Here is a 24,865-nt window from a genome sequence, read left to right as displayed (position 1 = left end):
TTTGGGACTAGAGCCTGCTCAGGACTACGGCTATGACTGTTTTGGACATCTAGTTGGATCCACAGACACTGGAAGTGGGGTTTCTACTGTAAATTTATCACAATTTTGATTTGATTTAATATTTATTGCTGTAAACTTCATTTGAACAACTTTAAAGGCAGTTTGTGAACTCTCAGATTCCAGATTTCACCCCAGTAAATGGCCAATTATTGCTGTGCTCTAACAAATTATATATCAATGGAAATCATATTTAAATCTCAGTTTACAAAAATGTATGGTTCTGCCTTGTTTTGTGATTCCAGGGTCACAAATCAGGTCTGAGGGTTATTCCCAAATCAGAAAAAAGTTAAGAACAAATAAAATAAAATGAAATAAAATAAAATGAAAAATTTCCAAATTTTATAAATAAAAAATAAAAAAATAAATAAAGTAAATAAATAAAATAAGAAATACATTTTTTAAATTTACTTTTACTTGTTTTTCATTGCAGACAATATGAACACAAAAAATTTGTTGGTTTATCTGGTCAACTTCATTTAATTTGTAGATATCCAAAAAAGTTGTGACAGGAGCAGTTTATTGCTGGTAATCAGCTTAATTGGTTAAATAATGATGTGATTTGAAACAGGCGACGTCAACAGATGATTGGAGTTGTGATTTGGTACAAAAGCAGCATCCAAGAAAGGTCTAATCCTTTAGGAGCAAAGAAAAAGTTTGCCAAAAACGAGAAACTTATTGAAACGTTTCAAAACATCGTTCCTCAAGGAAAGAGAGGAAGACATTTGGATATCTCACCTTCAACAGTGCAGAACATCATTAAGAGATTTAAGGAATCTGAAGTAATTTCAGTGTGTAAAGGACAAGGGCCAAAGCCTAAGCTGAACAATCCTCAAGAAGATCCTCATTCATCTATAAGCCAAATCACCACATGGGCTCATGGCTACTGAGGCAAACCTGTCAAGTAGTTACACCAACACAAGCCAGCTAAAACTGTACTGCGCCAAAAGGAAGCCCTATGTTAACAGTGTTCAGAAGCGCCGTCGGCTTCTCTGAGCTGGAGTGGACCATCACAAAGTGAAAACGTGTACTGTGGTCAAATAAATCAGTATTTCAGGATTTTTTTGGGGGAAGAAATGGATGCTGCATGCCAAGGAAACTCCAAACCAAGGAAGAAAAGGATCATCCAGATTGTCATCTGTCATGGGGTTGTGTCAGTGCCCTTGGCAAAAATATCTTGCAAAAGTACATTGAGATTCTGGAGCACAATATGCTGCCTTATTCTCCAGGGACACCCATGCATATTTCAACAAGAGGAAGAGGATACAGGTACTTGACTGGCCTGCCCACAGTCCCGACCTGAATCCAATAGAGAATGTGTGGCGCATTTTTAAGTTGTGGTGTAAACGTGTGGACCGCATAGGATATTGAACTGGAGCAGACTATTCATACAGTGCACTACTGGTACGATTTGATACAGAGAGCTGGAAACAAACAAAGATGACACGACAAGCATAAATAATACAACAAAAGCCCATTCCCAGGCAAAGAACCAATTAATCAAGAGCAAAAATATCTGACAAAATTTATGGTAGAACTATTGCTCACAGCTTTCCAATGTGATCTCTCTTGTTTTTTTTTTTTGTATAACTCTGCCAGCACTGATTGCTGCCTGTGCAGAAATGTAATACATATTCAACATTAGTCCTGAAATAAAGCTGTCATCATAAGTACATCACCGCTAATTCACAACGATTGCATTTTAAAAGCAAACACATTGGCATCTCTTTCTTCTAGCTTTGCATAATCGCACACAAACATCCTCCAGTGTAATTTCCCACATTTGGCACATGAAGGCTGAGATATGAGTGATATTGGTTAATTTTAAACACCAGGGACATTTTCTGTGAAATCGAACAAAGCCAATGCATTAATCAAAGCCCAAGTAGATACATCGGGCAGATAAAACAGCATCTTACTTAAAAATCAAAGAGTTATGTATTTATGTTGTTGTTGTGGAGCAAAACTGCAGAAAGTGGATCCATATGAAGAGTTCCTGAAGGACTCAGATCTGGTAACCCTAAACCATTAGCAAAGGCATTCTTTCCTTGAGCTTTTAACCTCCAGCATGACTACAACCCTGAATGTGAGGAGGAAAAAGAAAACAGTCGCCGCCCAGGGGGGATTGTGGGTAGAAAACATCTATAAGCGCTTCATTGTTCTGGTTAGGAATTAAAATGTATCATCAGCCCTGAAAGTCAGTGTTGTTTTTGGTCTTCATGGTAATGGACGCTCTACATTTAAAGCTGTTCGCCAGCAAACGTCCCGGCGTTTTTCGTAGGGCTGGCAGCAGGAAAAGGTAGATTGTGTTTCTTTGTATATTTCTGCAGCAAGAGCTTGATTATTCCTCCACATGGCAGAAAGAGAAAGAGCCGCTCTGTTCTAATGGCGCAGGAAATGCCAAATCTCAACCAGCTTGTTTAATCACTCAAACCTCAGTCATACAGAAGTGGACGTCAGCAGGAGCCGCTGAAAAAGAGCAGTCTGCTGAAATAAAGCATCTTGGCAGCAGCTGTTGCAAACAAAAGAGTCAAGCGTATGACATTCAGCCTGAAATGCTCAAAATCTGTGTGAGACTGAAATAATATGTCGTTTTTTTTTTTACTGATGTGATGTTTAAAAGGACTTTTAGCTATAATCGGATTAATTGCATTTATACAACAGTTCTGTCTGCTTCTTGAATCTGATTGGCTGATAGCTGTGAGATATATCAGCACTCGTACAGCCCCTTGTGTATTTCTCCACCCACTTAAGTGGCAGGCAGGGGACTGCAGTTTGACAAATATTGCAGCTGTTGGACAACATCATGTACTCCTGAGGCTTTTCAGTCGAGAATGTAGTCGTTTAGATTACAGCTGTGCAGTTTATTTATAAGGATAGTGCCTATTTTAAAATTATTTATAATTTCAGAGATTCAGTGCTTTGGTGGCCCTCAGCCTGTCATACTTAGCAGAGCAAAGACGGTCGACACTCTGCCACAAGATGGCGACAGAGCTGTATATAAAGTCCTTAGGGGAGAAAAAACTCTATGTAAATATCTAACCCAGGCTCATTGTGGAAACGTAGCACCGCGGACGTTTCTGGAGACCACGAAATACGTCCCGGGAGGTAAGTATTTGTGCAGTTTTTGTCTTCGCGACTCCGTGAGAGGCCGCTGTGCTGCACTTTTTCGCATCTCGAACACCTCTCGGGAGTGCGTGCCGTTCTCGCGCGAAAAGCCGCCGGAGGCTGCTGTCGAGCGACCGGCTGTCTGACTGACTGAAAGACCAATCGGCTGACCCAGCCACCCTTCTCCTCCTCCTTCCCTAAACCCATGCAACAATTTACAAAAGCCGTCCAGAAAAGCAAAAAAAAGCAAAAGCCCTCGTCCGATTTTGAGCGAGTTTTCAGATTTCGCTGCATTCTCGCCCCGTCACGAACTCATTCGCTTTTATTTTTTGGATTCTGTTTTTTATCTTACCTGATGTCTGAAACCGCTCTTTCCCAGACTCGAACCCGGTCGTCGCCGCTGGTGGCTCTTCCGTGCCTTCGCTCCGCTGACGTAACACTACGAGCTAAGCGGAAAAACTAGTTGCGGCAGGAAAGCCCTCCACACGTCACAGCCTGCGAGCGCAAAGAAGAGAAGCGACGTCACACCGCCCGTAGAGTTCGCTCGAAAAAACTAAATGCGGCCATATGTACATCCGGCCACGTAAAATGTGGCCTGCAGAAACGTATGCGGGGCTACGTTTTTAGAATGAGCTTGGGATGTAAATTTCAAACTACAGCTGATCAAATCATTATAAATCAGGCAAATAACATTCTACATACAAAAGAGAGAGATCAGCTTAAATTGGCACTCACTTGATTTGATTTTATTGACTATAATTAATTGTATGTTTTGTACTGTAAGTGTGTATTGTATTATTTTTTATTTGTTAAACTTGTTACAACTTCCTGCAAAGGGGCTACAGATGTAAATTAGTTTGATGGCTAACTCTGGCACAACATGTCAGGTTGTACATTGTCCCTCTATTAATTAAAAAAAAAAAAAAAAAAAAAAAAAAAAATATATATAAATATATATATATATATATATATATATATATATATATATATATATATATATATATATATATATATATATATTGACTTTGTAAAAGTAAAACCTTTGAAACCTGATTAACCGATTAAAATGCCTAGTTTATGTAATACAAGTATTTGTTGTCATGTCTTTGTAATCTTTTTTTGCACACAAATGCAAAAAAACAAAACAAACATAAAAAATAAGGTACCACTTTAAAAATCCACACACAATGAATAATTTGTTAAGCATTAGCGTCTAGTGAATTCATTATCTGTTAAGCATTAACTCTACGTTAATAAACATTAGTAAGCAGTTTATTACTGCTGCTACAAATGCTGTATTCTTGACATATCCACATTTATAATGTGCTTAATAATTATCCTTTCATAATTAGCGACTGGTTGATTTTTCATTACAAAATTAAGCATCGCATTATTTACAAACAATTAGTATTTAAGAGCAGTTGGAAGTTTTTAAGATGATTCAGAATGAATTAGTAAAGAATGAATAAACTATTGAAGTCATTGTTTATATATCGTATTATTCAGGCATGTAATAATTACCATGTATGTTAATAAATGCTTTATTAACTCAGCTTCATGCAGTTTTGTGACCTAATCTAAAGTGAGGACTATTCATGCTTTATAAATCCCTTATAAAGGACAATTGAAGAGTCGATATCAAATAAACAACAAGCTTTAATATCTAAAAAGTGAAATTACTGTAAAGTTTAAACACTGCTGAATAACAGGAGTGTCAAACTATAATATAAAATTGGATAAAACAACAACAATATTATAAAATAGGATGCAATGTTTAAACTGTACAGTAATTTTATTTTCAATACGGTTGCAAAGATTTATTTTTTATTTGATGCAGTTTCGTTTGTGTATCCTCAAACCAATAGAAATGAATAATGTTCTTCTGTCCTGTTTAGAGTTTAACTAAGCCTTTAATTGTCCTTTATAAGGGATTTATTAAGCATAAACAGTCCTCACTTAAAATTAGGTCACAAAATTGGATGAGGTGAGTTAATAAAGCATTTAGTAACATGCAAATAAGCTATTAGTATGGCTGGATAATATCAATTATAAATGTTAATTTCAATAGTTTATTAGTCATTTACTAACTCATTCTGAATTCTTAAAAAACAGCCAACTATGCTTAAATAACTGGTTTGTAAAAAATGCAATACTAAATTTAGTAATGAAAAATTAATCATTAATAAAGTATGCAAATACAATTATTAAGCACATTATAAATGTGTTAAGTCAGGAGTAAAGCGTTTGTAGATGCAGTTATAAACTGTTTACTAACTCTTATTAACGTAGAGTTGTATGTTACCAAAAACAATAAACCCAGCGGTTGGGTTTGTCTATATTTCACCCATTTGGGTTTAAATAAATCAATATTTTTTTTTTACTAATTTAATTACATTTTACTATGACTCTGTACAGTACTGTATTATGTTTTTCAGCAGAATCACAGCAGAGATTTTAACGTCGAATTAACCTCAATGATTTTGTCTGATTCTAGTTTTCTTTGTCAAATACCACATCTAATGTTTTTCACCAATGTTTGCTGGTGAAAATTATTGGCACCTTTTCATTCAATGAGTAGATAGTAATGGGAGCGTTTTCCCATTACAGAATCTGTCAGGATCTCTGGTTTATGTTGGCAAAACTCATTTTAAAATGACCTTATGCAAGTCTGAGCTCATTATCAAGTCTAGAAATGATCAAAGCAGTGATTGATTTGCTTTTGGACTTTCAGCAGTGAAAATTAAATTAAACTGAACTTCAACTCTGAAAACTGAACTAACAGTTTTAGTTTACTATAATCTTCTATGTGAAGCTGCTTTGACACAAACTTTGTAAAAGCGCTCACTGAAAAAAGTGTTGCATGCAGAACTGTTGCAAACAATTTATTTGTGTTGAATTTAAACAAACAAATTAAATTTAATAATGTTCAACTTAATTTGTTTGTTTAAATTCAGCCCGAATAAATTGTTTACAACCACATAACGTAATAAATTGAGTAAATCCAAGGAGTCATCTTTGAATAATTTTTTTCAGTGTAGAAATAAAGATGAATTAAATTGAATTGAATCAAAGAACTTCTATGAACGCACACTAAAGCATCAATAGCTGATGTTTAATCTCCGAGGAAACGCATTACAACTATTACGAGTGAATGAACCTCAAAACCACCAAATACTTTCAGAAGCGGAGAACATTTAGAGCTCCGTCTTTCAAAACAACTCGCAAATGAACAATCCAAAGTGGACTGAAGTCTGCCCAGGAAGTCTTAAACGTTCAGATAGTCGTTTTTCAGCCTGCTTAGCCTGGAGCCGTGATTCCTCACGATCAGAGAAATGAGCTCGTGTTTATCCTTGAGTCCGGATGAGATGTCCAGCGTCTCCTGCAGCGTTTCTCTCACATCATACACGGGCTTGATGAAGTTACTGCTGAACTCGCTCTCCTCTCTCTGCTCCGTCTCCTGGCTCTGCTTGAACTTGCTCTCCAGCTCCAGCAGAGATTTCTCCACGTTGGTGAAAGCCTCGCCGATCTGCTCGATCTCTCGCTTCAGGTATTTCCCGTAGCTGTCCTCTCCGTCCAGATCAAACGAGATGCTCTTCCCGAGAGTCTCCAGAACGCGCGCCGCGTCTTCAATCTGCTGCTTTACTATAACGAAATCCTCCCTAATAACCGTGTCCCGGTCTTCCTCCAGTGGACACGGTCTGCGGTCGATCCATTTGAAGAGCATCTGGCACTTCTCGGGGTCTTCAGTCTCTTCATAATCGCCGTCCGGGACGAAGAAGTGGTGAAAAGTGCCATTGGACATTTCGGGGAGCAAAGGTCCCTCGTAGACCGCGCCACAAAGAGGCAGTAAAAACAGGCCGAGGGCAAAGGGTAACATGATAGATCGCTTCTGTCCACGGCGGAGGTCTGACCGGCCTGACAGAGGCGACGTCCACATCTGGAGCGCTTCATAGAAGTGTGCGCACTAGAGGAGACCCACAGGGCTGTAATCCGAGTCTGCTGTGCTTTTGCACGCTCTCACATTACCGCTGCGCGCCCCCGGGTTTATGAGCGCAGCAATAATGAGACCAAAATGTTTTTAGATGCTTTTTGCATACATTAATTTATGTGCATTACTTTATGTATATAAAGAGTTGAAGTCTAAAGTCTACTGTGAAATGGTAATAATTAAAAAAAAGAATTATTAATAATAATAGTTCCGCTGCCCCTTTTTTGCACGCTTTCCAATTATCACTGCGCAAGCCCCCCCCTTACTGCCCTGCTGTGAAATGTTAATTATTAAAACAAAAGTATTAAAATAATAATAATAATAATAATTCTGGTGCCCTTTTTTGCATGCTTTTAAATTATTTATGCATCCCCCCCCATTTATGAGCGTTATGTTTTGGTGTATACCTTCATTTATGTGCATTATTTTATGCAAATAAACAGTTGAAGTCAAAAGTATTAGCCCTGCAGTGAAAGGTTATTTAATAATCAACAATGTATTAATAATAATAATAATTTTGGTGCCTTTTTTTTTTTTTTTGCATGCTCTCTGGACTGCTCAAGCCACCCCCCCCCTCCTTTTTAAGAGTTCAGCAATAATGAGATCAACATGTTTTTAGCTTATGTTTTGTAACACCTTAATTTTTGTGCATTGCTTTATGTATGAACAGCTGAAGTCAAAATTGTATTAGCCCTACTGTGAAATGTTAATTATTGAAACAAAAGTATTAATAATATTAATAACAATGATGATAATAATAATAAGGATAATATTATTTCCGGTGCCCTTTATTGCACGCTCTTAAATTATCTCTGCACCCCCCCCCCCCCCCCTCCCAATTTTTGAGCACAGTAATAATGTGATCATTATTTGTAGCATATGTCTTTTGTGTACCTTAATTTGTGCATTATTTTATGTATATAAACAGAGGTCAAAAGTATATTAGCCCTAAAGTGAAATGTTAATTATTAAATAATAATAATAATTCTGGTGTCCTTTTTTTTTTTGCAAAAAATTTACCACTGCCCATTTGTATTACTTTATCTAAATATAGACAGTTTAAGCCAAAAAAAATGTTCCCTACTTTGAAACTTTAATTATAAATAAATAATGTATTAATAATAATTCTGGTACTCTTTTGCGCCCTCTTAAATCACCGCTGCATGCTCTCGTGTTTATGAGCACAGCAATAATGAGACCAAAATATTCTCTAGCTTATGTTTATTTGCATATCTTAATTTATGTACATTACTTTGTGTATATACACTGCTGTTGTCATTACTGAAGAATTTAAGTTAATATAACTTGACATTACTTGAAATACCAAGTTTTGCCATCAAAACTTAAACAGGTGTGTTTAACACTCATTAAAACTTTTAATTCATATTTTAAGTTACTGAACTGATTGATATATGTTATATGACGAGGTGGTCATTTTGCTCGTTATGCTGAAGTTTGCTTAAGCCAGGGGTGTCCAAACTCGGTCCTGGAGGGCCGGTGTCCTGCAAAGTTTAGTTCCAACCCAAATCAGACACACCTGAGCTAGCTAATCAAGCTAGGCTTTCTAGAAACAACCTTGCAGGTGTGTTAAGGCAAGTTTGAGTTAAAATCTGCAGGACACCGACCCTCCAGGACCGAGATTGGACATCCCTGGCTTAAGCGCAACAGGACAGAGGCATTGCCTGAACCCATCCGAGTTGTAAGTGTCCTTAACTACGTACTTGCATCAAGAGATGAACACAATGTACTCATAAATGTATTGCAGAACTCTTCTGGTGCTCTAGAGGTGGGGTATGGGTAAGGTTAGGAACAGATTTAGTGTTCCTGGTTAGTTTTAAGGTGTAAGGTATGATCAACAATGTAATATAAATGTAATTACAGACATTAATTAAGTACTTAATCAAGCATAAATACAATGGAAAAACGTGTAATAAGAACAATAAGAACTTTTTAGGGAATTATTCACATCAGTGTTAGATCATATTAGTTAAGGCCGCTTAATGTAAAGTGGGAGTAAATTATTTAATTATTAACCAATCATTATATGTGCGTATGAATGACATATATAGTATGGACTTCATTCTTTGTGGGATGGCAAATAATTAAAAGGAAAACAAGTTACAGAACACTAATGATTTAATGAGTTTATAAGTGTGATCTCCTGAATGCAAATTACTGGAATCTGTTTTTTTTTTTTTTTTTTACCAGCGTTTTGTGCTGTTCAGCAGTATTTACTGTTCTTTCCACTGTTTGTAAGCACTCTGTCAGCACTGTGTTACACAGAGTTTCACGGTTGATGAACTATTACACACACCATTAAAGCATGTCACTGGTTAATTAAGAAGAGAGAGGAATAATGAACTACTTGCTAAACGTAGCACAAGTAAGATATACTGCTTTGTTGACACACAGCAGTACTGCTGTAATACTGAAGACATGCAGTGATTTAAATATATAATTTAATTTGAAATATCAGAAAACCCTCAACCAGAATCTGCTGATAGACAGACAGATGGACAGATATTGGTGTGCATACAGATAACTGGAGGGATATACATATGAATGGATGGACATAGATTGATATGGACCAATGAACAGATAGATGGACTGATATACAAATGGGCGGATCTACAGATGGATGAGTGGATTGATATATAGATGGAGGCAAGAATGGACGGATTGATGAACAGATGAATAAATAGATAGATGGGCCAATAAATGGATAGATAGATAGATAGATAGATAGATAGATAGATAGATAGATAGATAGATAGATAGATAGATAGATAGATAGATAGATAGATAGATAGATAGATAGATAGATAGGTAAAATGATGGATGGATGGATGGGTATAGATGGATGGACATATACATGATGGATGAATATATTGATGGATGGATGGGCGGAGATATAGATGGATGCATAGATAAAAGGATGGATGGACTGATGGATAGATATACAGATGGAGAGATATATGGATGGATATAGATGGACCAATTAATAGATGGATGAATTTATAGGTAAAATGGATGTTTGGATGGATACACGGATGGATAGATTAAAGGATGGGTGGATAAAAGAATAGATGGATTTCTGATATACAGATAAATAGATAAATTGATGGATGGAGATATAGAGATGGATATAGATTGACTGATAGATGGATATACAGATGGAAAGACATACATGTGGACAGATGGATGGATGTAGATGGATGGATAAATATATAGACTGATGTATAGACTAGATTAAAGGATAGATTAAAGGATGGATGGATGGATGGATGGATAAACATGGTAGATGGATGTTTGGACATATATGGAGATGGATGGATATATAGATAGAATGAAAGGAGGATATACAGATATATAGATATACAAATGGATGGATGGATGATATATGGACTGATGCATGGATAAATATATACAGATGGATGGCTATAGATAGACATATATAGATGGATGGATGATATATTGACTGATGGATGAATATATATACAGATGGATGACTATAGATGGACAGATATATAGATGGATGGATATATATACAGATGGATGCTATGGATGGATGGACAGATGGAGGGCTATAGATGGACAGATAAATAGATGGATGGATGATTTTTGGACTGATAGATTAATATATATATACAGATGGATGCTATAGATGGATGGATGATTTATGGACTTATGGATGAATATAAATATAGATAGATGGCTATAGATGGACCGATACATAGATGGATGGATGATTTATGGACTGATGGATTAATATATACAGATGGATGCTATAGATGGATGGATGGACAGATGGAGGGCTATAGATGGATGGATGATTTATGGACTGATGGATTAATATATACAGATGGATGCTATAGATGGATGGATGGACAGATGGAGGGCTATAGATGGATGGATGATTTATGGACTGATGGATGAATATATACAGATGGATGCTATAGATGGATGGATGGACAGATGGAGGGCTATAGATGGATGGATGATTTATGGACTTATGGATGAATATAAATATAGATGGATGGCTATAGATGGACAGATATATAGATGGATGGATGATATTTGGACTGATGGATGAATATATACAGATGGATGTCTATAGATGGACATATAGATGGATGGATGATTTATGGACTGATGGATGAATATATATACAGATGGATGGCTATAGATGGACATATATAGATGGATGGATGATATTTGGACTGATGGATGAATATATATACAGATGGATGGCTATAGATGGACAGATATATAGATGGATGGATGATATTTGGACTGATGGATGAATATATACAGATGGATGGCTATAGATGGACATATATAGATGGATGGATGATATTTGGACTGATGGATGAATATATATACAGATGGATGGCTATAGATGGACATATATATATAGATGGATGGATGATATTTGGACTGATGGATGAATATATATACAGATGGATGGCTATAGATGGACATATATAGATAGATGGATGATATTTGGACTGATGGATGAATATATATACAGATGGATGGCTATAGATGGACAGATATATAGATGGATGGATGATATTTGAACTGATGGATGAATATATATACAGATGGATGGCTATAGATGGACATATATATTTGGACTGATGGATGAATATATATACAGATGGATGGCTATAGATGGACATATATAGATGGATGGATGATATTTGGACTGATGGATGAATATATATACAGATGGATGGCTATAGATGGACATATATATTTGGACTGATGGATGAATATATATACAGATGGATGGCTATAGATGGACATATATAGATGGATGGATGATATTTGGACTGATGGATGAATATATATACAGATGGATGGCTATAGATGGACATATATATTTGGACTGATGGATGAATATATATACAGATGGATGGCTATAGATGGACATATATAGATGGATGGATGATATTTGGACTGATGGATGAATATATATACAGATGGATGCTATAGATTGATGGATGGACAGATGGAGGGCTATAGATGGATGGTTGATTTATGGACTGATGGATGAATATATATACAGATTGATGGCTATAGATGGACAGATATATAGATGGATGGATGATATTTGGACTGATGGATGAATATATATACAGATGGATGGCTATAGATGGACAGATATATAGATGGATGGATGATATTTGGACTGATGGATGAATATATATACAGATGGATGGCTATAGATGGACAGATATATATATATATATGGATAGATGGATTTACAGATGTAAAGATATATGGATGGAATGTTGGATATGGACAGATAGATAAATAGACAGAATAAAGTATAAACAGACAGACAGACAGATAGATGACTGAGTGTAAATGCGTGAGCAGATAGGTGAGTAAAGTCTAATCTGTTTTCATTGTTAAGCAGTTTAAACCTCAATGATTAACAGGAGTGTGATCTTTCTGGACCAGGATCCTGCAGCTCACTTCAGATCAGCTTCTGAGCCAGCATGGAGACCGTGGGCAGGTTCCAGGCCGGGGATTATGTGGTGTTTGCGTGTCTGTTCGTGGTCTCCTCCGGCATCGGCGTCTTCTTCGCCATCAAGGAGAGAAACAAAGCCCCGTCCAAGGAGTTTCTGGTGGGGGGCCGTCAGATGTCCTGCGGGCCCGTGGCTCTGTCCCTCACCGCCAGCTTCATGTCTGCTGTGACTGTGATCGGGGCTCCGGCAGACGTCTACAGATTCGGGGCCTCGTACGTCATCTTCGGGGTCGCCTACACGTTTGTGGTGTTTTTTACGGCTGAGCTCTTTCTGCCTGTGTTTTACAGGTCAGGAATCACCAGCACATATGAGGTATGATGTATCTGCTTTTGGGTGGGTGTTTTATGTTCACCCCCTCACAAGTCTATCATTTAAATCAACTTATTTTCTATAGGAAGCTTTACAATATTACATTTGTGGATACACATTACACTACCGGTCAAAAGTTTAGGGTCAGTAGGCTTTTAAAATGTTTTCTTGTAGGATTTTGAAATGCTTCTTCTGCTCACCAAGGCAGGATTTATTTAATCAGAAATAGAGTACAGATTATAATTTAATTTAATTACATTTTAATTGAATTTAATAATTTATTCCAGTGATTTTAATGATGAATTTTTAGCTTCATTACTCCAACTTCTGTCAAATGATCCTTCAGAAATTGCTCTAGCATTATTATTATTATTATTATTATTATTATTATTATTATTATCATCATTATCTTCATCATCATCATCATCATCATTATTATTGTTGTTATTATTATTATTATTATTATTATTATTATCAACATTATTAATGTTGTTATTATTTTTATAATCTTTATCATTATTATTACTAATATTATAATATTAACATTATAATAATAATAATAATTATAATAATAATAATAATTATTATTATCAACATTATTATTATTATTATTATTATTGTCAACATTATTATTATTATTATCAACATTAATATTATTATCATCATCATAATCATTAATATTATTATCATTATTATTATCATTATAATTATCATTATTTTTATTATCATTATAATAATAATAATTATTATTATTATCAACATTATTATTATTATTATTATTATCATTATAATTAGCATTATTATTATTATTATCATCATCATCATTATTTTTATTATTATCATTATTATTATCGTTATAGTTAGCATTATTATTAATAGCATTATTATGATTATTATTATTAGCATTATTATTATCAACAATATTATTATCATCATTATTATTATTATTAGCATTATTATTATCATCAACAATATTATTATCATCATTATTATTATTATTAGCATTATTATTAGCATCAACAATATTATTATCATCATTATTATTATTATTAGCATTATTATTAGCATCAACAATATTATTATCATCATTATTATTATTATTAGCATTATTATTAGCATCAACAATATTATTATCATCATTATTATTATTATTAGCATTATTATTAGCATTATTATTATCATCATCATAATTATTATTATTATTAATGGTAATAGTAATAAAAGCAATAATGACTGGAGTAATAATTTCAGTTCAAACTACATAAAATGTCATAAATAAATATTTAACAATGTAACTTTTTTTACATTTAATAAATGCCGCCATGATGACAATGAACTGACTAATTTTCTTTAAATTATTAAATAAAATAAATAAATAAAAAAACTGAGCCCAAATGTTTGACCGAACAAACAAAAATGTATAGAATTTAGATTAAATCTTGTAATATGTGTAGTTTTTCAATATTTCGCACAAGGTTAAATTAATCATCTTTCCATTTCTAAAGATGTCATTTTCAAAACTTCAAATTTATGTTGAGCAACTGTATTTCTGTGTGTGAAAATTATTCTGTTCATCAAGGCGGCATTTATTAAATGTAAAAGAAAAATGTTAAATTGTTAAATAATTATATACTTATTGTATGTAGTTACAAATTAAAGTATTACTCCAGGCATTATTTCTTTTATTGCTATTGTCATTTATAATAATATTAATAAAAATAATAATAAGAAGAATAAATATTAGAGTGATTTCTGAAGAATCATGTGACTGGAGGAATGAAGCTGAAAATTCATCTTTAAAATAACTGGAATAAAGTATTAAACTAAATGTTAAACTACTTTTGAACAGTTATTTTATACTGCAGTAACATTTCACAATTTTACAATCTGCACTGTATTTTTGATTAAATAAATGCTTATTTTAAAAATCCCAAAACTATTGACTGGTAGAGTATTTAGAGTTTATTAGTAGAAATAATCATTCTTTTTTGACACGTAGAGGCTCTGTTGCGTTCTGATTTTCTTTTTCTTACAGTATTTGGAGTTGCGTTTCTGCAAGCTCGTTCGCGTCGCAGCCACTCTAATTTACATCATTCAGACGGTGAGTGTGATGAATCCTTCCAACACTCAGAATAACACACTGTGCTTTCATGCTCATTCCTGTGTCTTGATGTCCTCAGATTCTCTACACTGGTGTGGTGGTTTATGCTCCTGCTTTAGCTCTCAATCAAGGTCAGTCTGTGAAGTATTCCGCTACAGTGCACATTAAAGCTGAGCGATTCATTTAGAGGAGGCCTATATTGCCCCTGATGTAAAATAAGTTTCAGGTGTCTCTAATGCCGAGTTCAGACTGCATGATTTTCAAAGCAGTCGTGTCACAGATGTTTTCACACTGCTTGACTATCTGGGCTTGCGTTTCGTCGCTGCTTTGTTTACACTGCAAGATGGATCGGCGACGGGGACTTTCACATTGCATGACTTTACTATAGGAAGAATCGCCGACAACTTCGTCCAAACTACGTCTCACAGCCAAAAACACGTCGTATATCTTTTGTTATTAACTACATAATGATAAAGAAGCCTTTAATGGGGTAGAACATGTACATGTTTGCTCACCTGGGTTTAAAGGGAATTAGCCATGTCTCCTCAACGTTGATAATAAACTAATTTCTTTCTGTATGAAACGTCAAATAGACACGGTTGCTCCTGAGTCCTGTCAAACCTCCACTAGTTTTTCCTCCATTTCCTGGGTCCAAATAAACCGAAAATTAGCGCTTTTAACTTCTCCCCCAGCCTCCCGCTGACCTGCAGCAGGTATACACACACACACACACACACGCAAGTGAATGCCGCTCTCTCATTGGCTGGAGGCGATCGCCGATGTTATTTTCAGTCAAGACTCAATTCACACGGCATGATTTAAATCCCCGACAGCTCCAGATATTCAGCACGCCAAATATCTCATCGGCGACTCATCGGCGATTCTCTCAGATGGCGTCTTTGATCGTTCATACTGTGTGATTGTCACTCACGTGCACAAGCAGCGATTAGCCTGTGATTTCAGGCATTTGTCGGCGATTTCTCAAAACCTGTCGGCGAGCCAAAATCGGCGCTTAAATCACGCAGTCTAAACTAGGCATAAAGTGTGTGTGTGTGTGAAGTTTCAGCTCAAAACAGCACACAGATAATGTGTTATAACTAGGGCCAGACGGAATCTGCGGACGTTTTTTGCTATTTCTGCTGAGAATTTTGGTAAAAATCTTCGGATTTCTGCGGAATTACTTTGGGAGTATCCAGCGGAGTATCATAACTAAAACCTTAATACATTAAATAATAAGTAATAAATTACTGAATAAAAACTGAATAAATTCAGATTTACACATTTACTCAAGTAAATAAACAGAATTAATTATGGGCTAAAAATCTGCGGAATTCTGTGGAAAATCTGCGGAATTCTGCGCGCACAGATTCCGTGTGGGCCTACTTATAACTTTCTGAAACTGAACGTTAGGCTTTGATGCCGATATTGGTGTTTTGGTGGCTGTCGCTTTAAATTTAAATGAGATTGTTCTCTTTTGAAAAGAGGGCGGAGCTACAAATGCCTCTGTGTCAGCATAGTGGCTGATAACTCTCAAAGTGAAGTTTATTTATAAACTAATTTGGAGAGGATCTTGTGCTTATGATAGCTTGCAGCTGGTCCCGCATTATTAAATTCATGATTCGCCAATCAGATGACTTCTAAGCCTCTATAAATACCCTCAGTTCCATATCACAGCCATCTTTGTTTTGAAGAATCCCCCCTTTCACCCTCTACTCCTCCTACTTTTCTAGATGGGTGGCACGGTGGCCCAGTGGTTAGCACTGTTGCCTCACAGCAAGAGCGTCATTGGATCTAGTCCTTACCAAGCCAGCAGACGTTTCTGTGCGGAGTTTACACGTTCTCCCTGTGCTCACGTGGGTTTCCCCCGGGTTACCCGATGTTCTTCCACCGTCCAAAAACATGCACTTAATTGACTAATCCAAATCAGCACCATAGACATGCTCCTAGTAAGTAGATATCTCTTAAGAGCGATCACTATCTGTTCATGAGCAACTACAGCAGGGGAGTTCTCCACATCTACCTGAGCTCAAACCCCCCTCTCGCCCTGCAAACAGGAGGGAGCCCTGTGCTCGAGGATCCTTTGAGCTCAGGGCTCTCTCCGGGGACGGCATGCCAAACACGCTTCATAATCAATCATCAGCTAAGTGTCAACTCTTGAAACTCTAATGGCTGCTTCTCACTCTGTTTATGCTAATGAAGGAGAGGTGGACTCTTGTGGGCGGGGCTTTCCCCCTTTGTTTAGCTGAATTTTAGAGAGTTGGTATGTTATTATAAATACTGTAGCGTCAAATTTAAATCAATAACGACTTATTGAGAGGAACACTGTCAACAACACTCATCATGTAAACCACTGATGTTCATAACTAGCATGCTATGCTAATGAAAAAAGATAGGGAACACTTATTCATGTAGTTCAGACTCGCACATGAAGGAAAAATACAACCAATTAATAACAAATTAGCCAATGATTTTAGCGTATTAGGATGGACAACAGTGCATCTGTATTTCTGCATTTGCACCTCTCTTCATCTTATTTGATGTATGAGCTGTTTTCTCCATATTTCTGTGTGTTTTTCCTGCATCAGTGACAGGATTTGACCTTTGGGGATCTATCTTTGCCACCGGCATTGTCTGCACTTTTTACTGCACACTGGTGAGTGATTAATAGGCGTATACGTATGTTTATTACAATTGATCTGTGTTTATTGTTAGAAATGAGGCCTAGATGGTTGGTTGTTAAATGTACTGCTTATTAGGATTTGTTTTTAAATTATAATTATACTATAATTATTTAATCATTTTACTGTCATGTCATTTTTAATCATTAATTTGTCTCGCCAAAAAAGCAAGTTTTAATATAATTAATTCATGCAGAATTTGAATATGATGATGGTATGCGTTATGATAGTGGTGTGGATATGGCTGGTAAAGATTTAGGGCTCTATTTTGACGGTCCAAGCTGATCAAAAGCAGAGGGAAATGGATGATATTGCGTTAATTATTGATGATTATTTCTGCTGATCGTGGTTGTTTTTGTGGTTCTGATGATGGATTAGGATCATTCACAGTTAATACTGTTAATATAAAAATACCAAACTAAAGCGAATTTATTTAAAGCATTTTACTTGCCGGATTGTCAGATGAAGAGACTTTCAGGAAATCTGAAACGGGTTTGTGGCCACATTCACACATGTGGAAGTGTGTTTTTAGTTTCTTCATATCCAGCAAGTTCTGGGGAAAGCTAATGGGGAAATATCACTGTGTGCTTCATTCTGAGAGAAGTGTTTGGATTCTTGTGAACGGGCTGTTCTAATGGACTCGGTGGATGGAGATCAGACAGAAACACTGTGTGTGTGTGTGTGTGTGTGTGTGTGTGTGTGTGTGTGTGTGTGTGTGTGTGTGAGAGAGTATCCTCATGTGCTTATGTATGTTTGTGTGCTTGTGCATGTGTGCTCTTATCTGTGTGTGTGCATGTTTGTTTGCGTATGTATGTGCGTATGTTTGTACTTGTATCAAATAGGTTTGTGCATATGTGCTTGTGTGTGTGTGTGTGTGTTTCTGTGTGTATGTTTCTGTATGCATGCTGTGTGTTTGCGTTCTTGTGGTGGTTTTGCATGTGTGTGTTTGTTTGTATGCTTGTGTGGGTTTGGGTGTGTGAATGTTTGTTTATACATGCGCGCGCGCGCGCGTGTGTGTGTGCGTGTGTGTGTGCGTGTGTGTGTGCGTGTGTGCGTGTGTGCGTGTGTGTGTGTGTGTGTGTGTGTGTGTGTATGTGTATGTGTGTGTGTGCATGCTCGTGTTTGCATGCGCTTGTCAGTGTGTGTGGATATGAGTGCTTGTGTGTGTTTGTGCGCGCATCTCTGTGTCTGCATTCTTGTATGTGAGAGCATCCTTATGTGCATGTGTGTGCGCATGTTTGTTTGTGTATCCATGTGCATGCATGTGTGTGTGGCTGTGTTCATGTATGTGCATGAACTTATGAATGTGTGTGTGCATGTTTGTTTGTGTATGCATGTGTGTGGCTGTGTTCATGTGTGCATGAACTTACGAATGTGTGCGTGCGTGTTTGTTTGTGTATCCATGTGCATGTGTGTGGTTGTGTTGTGTGTGCATGAACTTATGAATGTGTGTGTGTGCATGTTTGTGTTTGCATGTGCTTGTTAGTGTTTGTGTGTGTGTTTGTGTGCACCTCTGTGTCTGCGTTCTTGTATGTGAGAGCATCCTCATGTGCATGTGTGTGTACGCTTGTGTGAGTTTGTGCATGTTTGTTACTATGTTTGTGTATGAATGTGCGCTTATGTGTGTGTAATCCCTGGTGTTCGTCACATTGTGGGGACCAAACGTCCCCACAAGTATAGCAATACCAGTCATTTTACCTTGTGGGGACATTTTTAGGTCCCCATGAGGAAAAAGTCTTAAAAATATCCAGAATTAAATATTTTGACCATGTAAAAATGCAGATTGTTCCCTGTGAGAGGTGTTTAGACGTAGAAACATCACAGATATGGAGAGTCCCAATGAAATCTCTCGGTGTGTGTATGTGTGTGTGTGTGTGTGTGTTAAGGGTGGGCTGAAGGCTGTGGTGTGGACCGATGCCTTCCAGATGGTGGTGATGGTGGTGGGCTTCCTCACTGTGCTGATCCAGGGTTCGAGTCGAGCTGGAGGGATCGAGAATGTCTGGAGCACCGCTCGCACTGGAGGACGATTGCAGGTGTTTGAGTATGTTCAGGAAACGCACACACACACAAACACACTGCAGTCATGTTCTACAGCAACATGTGCTTGAACAATGAAACACTACTGACTGCTCAAATGAATATATCTGAATTGAGCTATATCGTTTCTACAGATGCAACAAACAACTTTAAACAAACAGCGATTCATATAAAGAGATTGTATTTGCCGTTCGCCATGATTAATAGGATTGAGCCCAGTATTTTCACTCTAAAACCTATTTTATTCTCTTAATTTCACACATTTTCTTCCTTCTAATGAAAGTTTGCAATGTTTCTGACGCTTTCTACCGTGTTAAATCGCTGTTGTTTGCAGCTTTGACGTGAGTCCGCTCAGGAGACACACGTTCTGGACACTCAGTGTCGGAGGAACCTTCACCTGGCTGGGGATTTATGGAGTAAACCAGTCCACAATTCAGAGATGCATCTCGTGTAAAACAGAAGGTCACGCACGCTGGTGAGTGCATACAGACTGAAGGACAAAACTCGAATGGCATTAATATGGTTCAACATTAATCACAACTCTGATGTGTGTATTAAAAAAATAACGTTTAGAGCTGTATATACACTCACCGGCCACTTTATTAGGTACACCTTACTAGTACCGGGTTGGGCTCCCTATTGCCTTCAGAACTGCCTTAACCCTTGGTGGCAGAGATTCAACCAGGTACTGGAAATATTCCTCAGAGATTTTGCTCCGTGGGCGAAGCAGTGGCGCAGTAGGTAGTGCTGTCGCCTCACAGCAAGAAGGTCGCTGGTTCGAACCTCGGCTCAGTTGGCGTTTCTGTGTGGAGTTTGCATGTTCTCCCTGCCTTCGCGTGGGTTTCTTCCGGATGCTCCGGTTTCCCCCACAGTCCAAAGGCATGCGGTACAGGTGAATTGGGTAGGCTAAACTGTCCGTAGTGTATGAGTGTGTGTGTGAATGTGTGGGTGTGGATGTTTCCCAGAGATGGGTTGCGGCTGGAAGGACATCCGCTGCGTAAAAACCTGCTGGATAAGTTGGCGGTTCATTCCGCTGTGGCGACCCCGGATTAATGAAGGGACTAAGCCGACAAGAAAATGAATGAATTTTGCTCAGTGAAAGCTTCACGCAGTTGCTGCAGGTTTGTCGGCTGCACATCCATGATGCCAATCTCCCGTTCCACCACAGCCCAAAGGTGCTCTATTGGATTGAGCTCTGGTGACTGTGGAGGCCAGTTGAGTACATTTATTAGGTACAAGTGTACCTAATAAAGTGGCCAGTGAGTGAATGTAGACCAGGGGTGCTCAATCCTGTTCCTGGACATCTACCTTCCCGTACAGTTTAGCTCCTACCCTGATCAAACACACCTGAACCAATTAATTGGGACCTGAAATCCACTTGATAATTACAGACAGGTGTGTTTGATAAGGGTTGCAACTGAAATCTGCAGGAAGGTAGATCTCCAGGAACTGGATTTGCCACCCCTGATGTAGACCGTGATAACAGAAGCTTGCTTCAGGTAATGTGGAGTGTCTGTTTTCAGGGCTCTGTATCTGAATCTGCTGGGTCTGTGGATTATTCTGTTCTGCGCTGTGGTTTCTGGCCTGATCATGTACTCTTATTACTCTCACTGCGATCCCTGGTCATCTGGACTGATCTCTGCGCCAGATCAGGTGATGTTCATCTCATTAACTATAGTCTCTAGCATATGATCATCTCAATCCATCATTAGGAGATTCACATTTCCCTCCCTGAATGTGTGAGCTCTGTTAATAATGCAGTGGTCTTGTTGTTGTTGTGTTGGTTTCTTCTTCAGCTCATGCCATATTTTGTTATGGAAATCCTGGGTGCGTTTCCGGGACTGCCGGGGTTATTTGTGGCCTGTGCCTTCAGCGGCACTCTGAGGTAAAGTTTAATGACTTTCAGAACTTCATTTTAGTGACTGACAATTCAAAGGAGGGCCGCTTTAACATTCCAGCACACGGATTAAAGGGAAACCTGATGTAATTGACAATGTGTTAAACATGCCAAAATAGCAGTAATGCAATGGATTAGCATGTTGCTAGCATTTTATAACATAGGCTAATGTAATTAAGACATTCTAACAATGATTGGCATGTTTTTTACCCCATGTTTTAGCATATTCTTAACATGCTACTGCTTAGTATGTTGTTTACATATTGCTTGCATGAATTAACAAATTGCAAACATTAAGCATGTTTCCAGCATGTTTTATTCATTTTTAGCATGTTTTAGCATATTGCTAGCATGAATTTGCATTTTCTTGTGATTTTAGCACTTTTTAAAACCATATTGGCAAGGTTTAACACCTGTCTATCATTTTAACATTGCTAGCATGGATCTTTAGTGCATAGCAATGTTTTAACTTGCTAACATGTTTTGTTTGTTTTACTTTATAGTAGCATGTTTTACCACATGTTTAAGCCTATTCCTAACATGCTACTGCTTAGAATTTGGATTCCATGTTGCTAGCATGAATTAACACTTTTGCGTTACGCATGTTGCTAGCATGTTTTATCCATTGTTAGCACATTGCTAGCATGTATTATCACGTTTGTAGCTTAATTTTAACACTTTTTTTAAATAACATATTGGCAAGGTTTTAGACCTAGCTAACATTTTAAGCATGGATCTTTAGAGCACAGCTAAGTTTTAACTTGCTAACATGTTTTTTTTTTGCTTGATTGTCCACCTGGGTGGAAACTATCTGGCTTAACCATCACAACAGATTAATAATGACACACGACAGAATAAAAACACAAACATCACAATTAAACAAACATGATTGATACTACTGTACAGCAACCATGTGCTAAAACATGCTAAAATAACAGTAATGCAATCAATTAGCACAACGCTAACATATGCTTATACAGTTAACATGTTTTAACAATGGCTAGTATGTTTTTCACCCCATGTTTTGGCATTTTCCTAACATGCTTAGTATGTTGTTTGCATATTGCTAACATGGATTAGCTTGTTTCTAACATGTTTTTAACATGTTTAAGGCATCTATTGCTAGAATTTAGTAGCACACGTCAAACATTTTTTAAACATAAATCATTTTGATGACATAACGCCTCACTTTAGTATGTGTTTTTAATATGCACTTTAAGATTTCATACACATCTAAGCATTTCTATCTACTGGTTTTTAATGCAACATAAAAAAAAAACTGTTAAAGTATGTGGATGGAAACAGCTATACTGTCTTTGGAGACAGAAAATTTATATATATTTTCCTCTATTGTATATAAAAGATACTTCCAGTATAGTTTGGGAGTAAATAATGACAGTATTTACATTTGTTGAACAATCCTAAATGTTTTGTCTTGGCTGATCAAGTAGGCTGATTGAGTAGAGGAACGCCTTGTTGTTCTGCTTCTGCTTTTCAGCACAGTAGCCGCCAGTATCAATGCTTTGGCCACAGTGATGTACGAGGACTTTGTGAGCCAGTGTTTCCCAGATCTCTCCAACCGAGCGGCCAGCTGGATCAGCAAAGCGCTCTGTAAACACATCTCACTTTCCTCAGGACATCCACACACTCATAAAGAGAACATTGATCCTGTCGTTTGGCATTAGAGCAGATTTAATCAGCGCAATAGACTCGTCATGATCAATCACAGCCAGGGACGACATGAAACAGCTGCAAGGTCTGTTTATTCTGAATGGAAAGCTGACAGATCTGCAAGGCTTTTAAGAGGCTGAAGTAGGTCAATAAAGAAGTAAAGTGAGCCAAAATAAAAGCTCAGCAGCTCAATGAGGCTTTAAACACCTAAAACTCAGAATTGACGATGACACCACTTCACATTTAGATGAATTGTTCATCCAAAAATGAAAATGACTTAATAATTTACTTCTTTGTGTGCTGTTGGGGGTGTTTTCATCCACTCTGTGGTGATTTTGAGTCTTAATTTGGCCACAACGTTCAGCAAATGTTGCTGACAAATCTCATTTAAACACATATTTTGCTCTCTTTGCAAATTGACTACCCTTTCGTTATGTTCGGGGCTGTTTTTACCCCATTGACTTTCATTATAATCACATTTTTTTGATTGCAAAGTCTTGACAGCATACACACTACCTGCCAAAAAGTCTTGTGGTTAATCCCAGTTGTAAGAGCAACAAATAATAGCTTGACTTCTAGTTCATCATCAGGTCATTTTTTTGCTGAATCATCACAAATACTGCAGAAGACCTACTGGAACCAGCATGGAGCCAAGATTCACATAGAAATCAATCAAGTTTGGTGAAGGAGAAATCATGGTTTGGGGTTACATTCAGTATAGGGGCGTACGAGAGATCTGCAACATCAACAGCCTGAGGTATCAAGACATTTGTGCTGCCCATTACATCACAAACCACAGGAGAGGGCAGATTCTCCAGCAGGATAGCGCTCCTTATACTTCAGCCTCCACATCAAAGCTCCTGAAAGCAAAGAAGGTCAAGCTGCTCCAGGATTGGCCAGCCCAGTCACGAGACATGAACATTATTGAGCTGATGAAGAATGAGGCATTGGAGATGAACACAGATGAGCTCTGGGAGTCCTGCAGGAACGCTTTCTTCGCCATTCCAGATGACTTTATTAATCAGTGATTAGAGTCAGAGATGTATGGATGCAGTCCTCCAAGCTCATGATGGAGTCAGACACAATATTCATTCTGTCTCCACTGCAGCAGGACTTTATATTCTATACTGGACATTATTCCTGTTCAGTGATGAGACTTTAGTCTAAGCAGAGTCAGACCGCACTGTCCTAATCAAATCATTAATAGTCAAGGCATGATCATATATTATTGTGCTCAAATAAGCAAAATCTAGAGGAATTTGCCTTTCATATGAGTCAGTTCTGATCCCAAATGATCAACTGGAAGTCAAGTTATTATTTGTTGCGACAAGACAATCATGCATTCTTGATTGTTGGTGGTTTTCCCTGTTGGGAAGAGCTACAATTTGTAAAAAGAGAACTTAGAAATACCTTTAACTTGTGATCCTGTGGTGTTTTTGAGTGAGAAACACACACAGGAAATAGCAAAAAAATAGTGAGACT

General features: G+C 37.3%; 3 protein-coding genes across 6 annotated transcripts in view; 1 reads left to right on the top strand and 2 right to left on the bottom strand.

The window, feature by feature from the left end:
• Positions 1-24,865, bottom strand: part of ano5a (anoctamin 5a) — an 805,725-nt gene that overhangs the window by 482,198 nt on the left and 298,662 nt on the right. The gene's annotated exons all lie outside the window — the stretch shown is intronic.
• Positions 1-24,865, top strand: part of slc5a12 (solute carrier family 5 member 12) — a 53,413-nt gene that overhangs the window by 17,830 nt on the left and 10,718 nt on the right. For 2 of the 4 annotated variants that reach the window (XM_087310501.1, NM_200368.1), the window contains 9 exon segments: positions 12,623-13,002; positions 15,035-15,100; positions 15,180-15,231; positions 17,686-17,753; positions 19,665-19,819; positions 20,150-20,290; positions 21,339-21,468; positions 21,612-21,700; positions 23,211-23,323. In XM_087310501.1, the coding sequence (XP_087166627.1) occupies positions 12,661-13,002; positions 15,035-15,100; positions 15,180-15,231; positions 17,686-17,753; positions 19,665-19,819; positions 20,150-20,290; positions 21,339-21,468; positions 21,612-21,700; positions 23,211-23,323 (1,156 nt within the window). In that variant the 5' untranslated portion in view covers positions 12,623-12,660. 4 annotated transcript variants of the gene reach the window in all.
• Positions 6,257-7,104, bottom strand: fibina (fin bud initiation factor a). The gene has a single exon (NM_001256247.3). It carries the CDS (start codon positions 7,040-7,042, stop codon positions 6,431-6,433), a length of 612 nt encoding a protein of 203 aa, NP_001243176.3. The 5' UTR covers positions 7,043-7,104; the 3' UTR covers positions 6,257-6,430.

The sequence above is a fragment of the Danio rerio genome, chromosome 25 (assembly GCF_052040795.2).
Source record: "Danio rerio strain M-AB ecotype USA chromosome 25, GRCz13ab, whole genome shotgun sequence".
In the NCBI taxonomy this organism is placed as follows: Eukaryota; Metazoa; Chordata; class Actinopteri; order Cypriniformes; family Danionidae; genus Danio; species Danio rerio.
The sequence above is the reverse complement of the archived record's forward strand: the minus strand, read 5'-3'. Positions and strand labels throughout refer to the sequence as shown.

Bases quoted from the DNA above. Each gene is read 5' to 3' on its own strand.
- fibina (NM_001256247.3), bottom strand. From the start codon at position 7,042: ATGTTACCCTTTGCCCTCGGCCTGTTTTTACTGCCTCTTTGTGGCGCG.